Genomic DNA, 5,418 nt, shown 5'->3' on the forward strand with positions numbered 1-5,418 from the left:
AGGTGGATAAACAATAACGATGATGATTATGATAATGATGTGTTCGTAGTTTGTTTGTCTTTGCGAAAAATAGGGTTTCTGTTGCTTTACGATGAAAGAAAAAATATTGAACAGCTCGAATGATTGTTATAATTCTCAAGCAATTTTTTTTTTCTTCATTTATTTGAATGCCATTTAACATATCATTTCATTTTAGTAACTAAAAATAAATATAATGCAGTTCTAGTTCATCAAATTAGGTTTGAACCGTAATTATTACTTTGTTTTTTCGTTGTAACGTAGGTACTGTTTAAAAAACGGAGGAGGTTTGCATTTTAACTGCAGATAATAATAGAAAATAAACTTTTATTAAACTAATTTCTAATTCCACATAGCTATCATAATTTTTTCTTGATATTTATTTATTTAATTTAACTTTACAGTATACAGACTCGATACAATAAATCAGTAAATAGAAAGTTAAATAACACATTGGTTTTTAATCATATCACATTAAATGATACTAAATAGGTTAAAAAGTAGTAATCTGATGCGTATTCAATCAGTCTTCGGGCTGAACATTTTATGATGAAGATGAAACAATGGATATTAACGTTGAAAAGTTGGTGTAACCGTTGTGTCTGACATTGCCCATAGCAATGTGATGAATTTTTGACTTCTTGTCTTTCTTGTCGAATGTTTTGTTGGTTCGATGGCTGACTGACTTTGACTCTCTTGGCCAAAAACCGTTGTGTTGATGGATTCTTTCATTTCAATTGTCTCACTTTTGGACTAAAATTTTCATAAGTGAATTTACGTCGGCCTTCAATCTTCAGGTCTGTTTTTGGCATTTTATTTAATTTATCATCAAATGCCCACCAAAGGGCATTGTTTTAATAGATTTAGTATCATTTGATGTATGATACGATTAAACCAATAAGTTATTCATCTTTGAAATACTATCTTTCACCCTCTGTATTTTTTTAAATTTATGTTTCAATGAAAACTTCACATATTTATCAGTACTGGCAAATTTTATTATCTCTGGTGATATCGTTTCGACCAAAAGATCATCATACAGTAACGTAACTCTAGTCCAAACGATCTAAAAATCAACGAAAGTGTATTTCTTTCACTATTATTATGAAGAATGTTGCACACACCATGCACAATCTAAATAATTGGTTACTTTCTAAAAGGCTGCTTTTGTATTGTATTTTATTTACTAAAATGAAATACTTAGAAACTGATGCAGCTTTATTATATTTTCTTTGTCAGTATCTTGTCTCCGTAGAAATAGAATTGATGCCATTTCATTTTCTGTGGGATATAAGTACAAGTTGCTAGTTTGCGAAGATATTCCTAACAGTTTTCTTTTAATTAATCTATACATATATTTGTTGTTTTATTGGTCGTGAAGTGTATTACATTGACAAGGAGCCTCTCGTATAANTAAATTGGTCGGTGTGCTATCAAACGTTACATTGATGATATATATATATACATTAGTAAATCTGATAAATATTTAGGAACGAATAAACCGATTTTTGTAAACAGCCCTTCTACAATAATTATCTGCGAACGTGCATCATTATTTAGTAGGGTAAGAACTTTATTTTCATAAGAATTGAGTCGATCGAACTCTTGACTAGTTTGTCTCAAAGAAATATTACGAAAAAGTGTAATTTTTTATCACGAATAAATTATATAAAAAGGTGAAATCTTAATACGTTTTTTTATTGGATTGTGTATAAAAGATAGAATTGAAAATGCTTATTCTACTATGTTCCAAATTTTCGTGAACAAAATTTGCAAAAACTTTTTCAAAAAGCAAAATTCTACTTTAAAAATATGGACAACATTATTTGAAATATTGGAGCATTTCTAGAATTTCAATTGTAAAATGATAACATCTTTTGAAACACGCATAGTTATTTTTCTAGTGTTGTAATTTTGAAAAGAATGTGGTAGGAGGATCGTTTTAAATCGTTACGAAATGTCTGTAGGATGTGTTAAAAAAGATATAAGTAGCTGGAAAAAGAGAAAAATAATTTGGTAATCTTGATCTAATGATATGTGTGGCTATTTATAGTAATGTTAAAGATTGCACATTGGCCTGTTCTTGAATTTAATATGTGAAAGTTCTTAAAAAAGCACTTGGTAAAAAGTATTTATTCTTATACATATATCAATTGATGTCAAAGTACCTGCTTGAAATGTAATAAGGATGATTTTATTCGTCTCTATTTATTTGATGAATAGGGTATAACTATTGGTCTTAAAACATGGATAAATTTTCGTAATTACTTTTATTATAGAGTAAATTAAAAATAAAATCTTAAATTGCTATAATATTAACTTCAAATAATGCTTGAATAGTGATACAATTTTGGATTGGTCTGGAATGAAAAATTACAAGTTGTGACATGTCGAGGCTAAAACTAACGAAAGATATCAATTCCAAATCCTTAATTTATTAAGAAGGATCTGTGATCATTCTAATTTTGAAGGGGCGCTTGAAATATGTTACTGTAAATTTACTAAATATTTTTTTCTATGTAGTTGGTCGTGTCCATATTAAGTACCTACATGATTTTTTTTTTATTGTAATACTAATAATGAATAGTATTAATTACGGTATGTTCGTAGTTGTACGCTAAAAATTATTGAAAAAAGATGTGGGGAATTTACAAGTGTATTTATTTTTTATATATATAACGTTCGTACAATTATTTACTTGTAAAATTATCGATGGCTTGTACCTCCTACGTTTCGTTATAAAAATAACGACAATTTGATACCTTTACGAACAAGTTATAATGAACGTCATTTTGTAGATAGGTATAAAAGCGTCTCATTAATTTCATTGTAATTTTTGTACATAAGCAATAAAGGATTATTGATAAAATATAGTTATTTACTGCTCAATGTATATTTATACATTTTGTTAACTGGAAAACTCATAAAAAAAGTTTGATACGTAAATGCAATTTATAAATAAAAATAAATTAACTAGTGTGAAAGAGATGCGAAAAACTTTATTATTATTTCCATGCTGATTTTCTGGATCTTTTGGCGATCGCGTTACAACTTTTAACCCTTCACTGGGTGACAAGTGGTGCTCATCGAAGATACCCTCTCCCCTTATCACAAACATTTGGGAGTGTAGGTGGATAAACACTCAGGTCATCTCACCATGGACCGCTTTTTGTTATATATTTATTACACTATTGTATGTAGAACATTTATACAAGAAGCTGATAAATAATGTTATTTTTCTTTCTTTATTTTTATAGATAAGTAGGTATATATTTATATTTGCAGATAAATACAGTGATTCATATATAACAAATGAACATTGATTAAGTACAGTAGGGTAACGAATAACAATAAAGAAAAGTGTAAGATAAAAAATCTAATTAATAAACTTTTACGAATGTTTCTTTATCGACAATTTTGTACCTGTCTTCTCGGAAGGTCATAAGGTCAGTATGTAATCTCTTAACGCTTTCGTCCCTTAATTTAACTATTACGGGATCGATAGGAATAAGATTTGCCATCGTTGCTAGGTCATTGTAATAGGAACGTTGTCCTGGTCCCATCATATGGGCCTGACGTTTATTGTACCCCTTTTCCCATCTTAATTGCATGTCTTTTTCAGTGTCTTCACGCATTTCTTCTTCTGATGGTAACTTTAGGTCCCCATCAAGATACTTAACGTAGAAACGAGCCTAAAGAAATAGGTTTTGATTTATATTAAGTCAGGAATATTTATACCTTATGTAGCTTAGACGTCGTTCGATCTAGTTGAACGCACCCCAAAATTCTTTTTAATTTTTGTTTCAATTTGAGTACGTCTACTATAGTTAATAATTTAATAGTCATAAATGTTACTTTTATTATAGTGTATATAAGTACCTCTTAAAATTAACGTATTTTATTTTTCTAATTAACTGCAGTAGTAATCTGTAAATGAATTGCCTAATAGTTCGGTCGTTCACCGCTAAGTAACACAATTTTTTAAAAATGCTCTAAATTGCAACATCCTTGCCCGTGAATGATTGGGTCAAGGACCAGAGTCGACCAGTTGAGCGGTGTAACATGCGGGATGCGGTTCGTTCGTGTGCGGTTCGCGAGGTGTTTAAATTTCTTTATCAAATTTTACCTTTTTATGGGTACTATATAAGTAAATTGGTCGGTGTGCTATCAAACGTTACATTGATGTGACAAGACACCTGTGGAGCATACATAGATACGTCCATTTTTTATGTAAGTGTTCTAGCGTAACAGGTGGTGCCATATTGCTTGTTTAAGTATCTCATAACTTTTTCTTTTTGCTTTTATTTAATGTAAAGTTTAATGTAAGACCTCATATTGTAATGTAAACAGTTCAATCGAATCATAATAAGTACTTTAAATAGCATGATAATCAATAGCAGTTTTTTAATTACATTATTGCATTGTATTGTACCTACCTGTATTAAATAAGCCGCCATATTTAATTTTTATATGACGTTATATCATCGTTTGCCATTATCAATTAAAATATTATTTATTAATAACAATTTGTCTAGGGCATTTGAACATTTATAGGCTAGTATCCAGTTAATAAAAAGATTTAATTTAACACAAACCGGAAACGTACTTTTATAATTATGAAGTGCAATATACATTTGTACGAGATGTGTTTTTATGAAACCACAGAGGTAATATGAAGAACGGTGTGTACTATTTACTGATTTTTTATTAAATTAGATTTTCCTCTTTTAACCCATTTTGTATTTTGTGACGGTGATTACCTGTTTCATTATTATTAATGATAAGATTCGTAAAAGTACGGTATTTTATTTTAGAATTAGATTTAAAACCGAAGTGTTGTACATTTTTAGATGGTGTGTTTAAATATTTTTGTATTATTAGCGGAGGTTTCCAATAAGTTGCATAAGGCACAACCGGTAGATGAATAAAATTGCAATGTAGCTGTTAATCTTCGTTGGGAAGTAGCCCACAGTTTAAATTTTAAAAAAAAAATCTGAAAATACATTTAAGATTATAATAAAGCATCTTACCTGTAAATCGAACATTTGAAAAGCGCACACATTAAAAGGTATTCCAATAAAGCACATGGTTGGTTTCATCATATGAATCATGTGTTTGTAAAGTGGTTGAATGTGGTTGTCATCTACAGTTATCCCGCAGGATTTGTTAAGAAAGGGAAAACTGTATTCATACCCTGCAATATAAATACAAATATTATACCTTATTATTATGCCCATGTCCATAGACCATATGGTTCTATTTTAGCCACTTTTTGACCCTCTAAGCCCATATACCTCTAAATGGTTTACCCATTATTTTATCCTTGAACCCCCCCCCTCTCCTAGAAGAACGTGATCTTTTTAACAGTTTTGAAATGAAATTTTCATAGAAATTTTATTT

General features: G+C 29.5%; 1 protein-coding gene across 2 annotated transcripts in view; it reads right to left on the reverse strand.

Annotated features, from left to right (window-relative positions):
* Positions 1 to 3,244: 3,244 nt before the first annotated feature.
* The window catches only part of LOC108744464 (flavin-containing monooxygenase FMO GS-OX-like 2), a 17,673-nt gene continuing 15,499 nt past the window's right edge, over positions 3,245 to 5,418 (reverse strand). For both annotated transcript variants that reach the window (XM_025980821.1, XM_025980822.1), the window contains exons 5-6: positions 5,049 to 5,212; positions 3,245 to 3,710 (exon numbers count right to left, since the gene is read on the reverse strand). In XM_025980821.1, coding sequence (XP_025836606.1) covers positions 3,399 to 3,710; positions 5,049 to 5,212 — 476 coding nt within the window. In that variant the 3' untranslated portion in view covers positions 3,245 to 3,398. The remainder of the gene's footprint in view (positions 3,711 to 5,048; positions 5,213 to 5,418) is intronic.

The sequence above is a fragment of the Agrilus planipennis genome, unplaced genomic scaffold (genome assembly GCF_000699045.2).
Source record: "Agrilus planipennis isolate EAB-ADULT unplaced genomic scaffold, Apla_2.0 scaffold29, whole genome shotgun sequence".
Classification (NCBI taxonomy): domain Eukaryota; kingdom Metazoa; phylum Arthropoda; class Insecta; order Coleoptera; family Buprestidae; genus Agrilus; species Agrilus planipennis.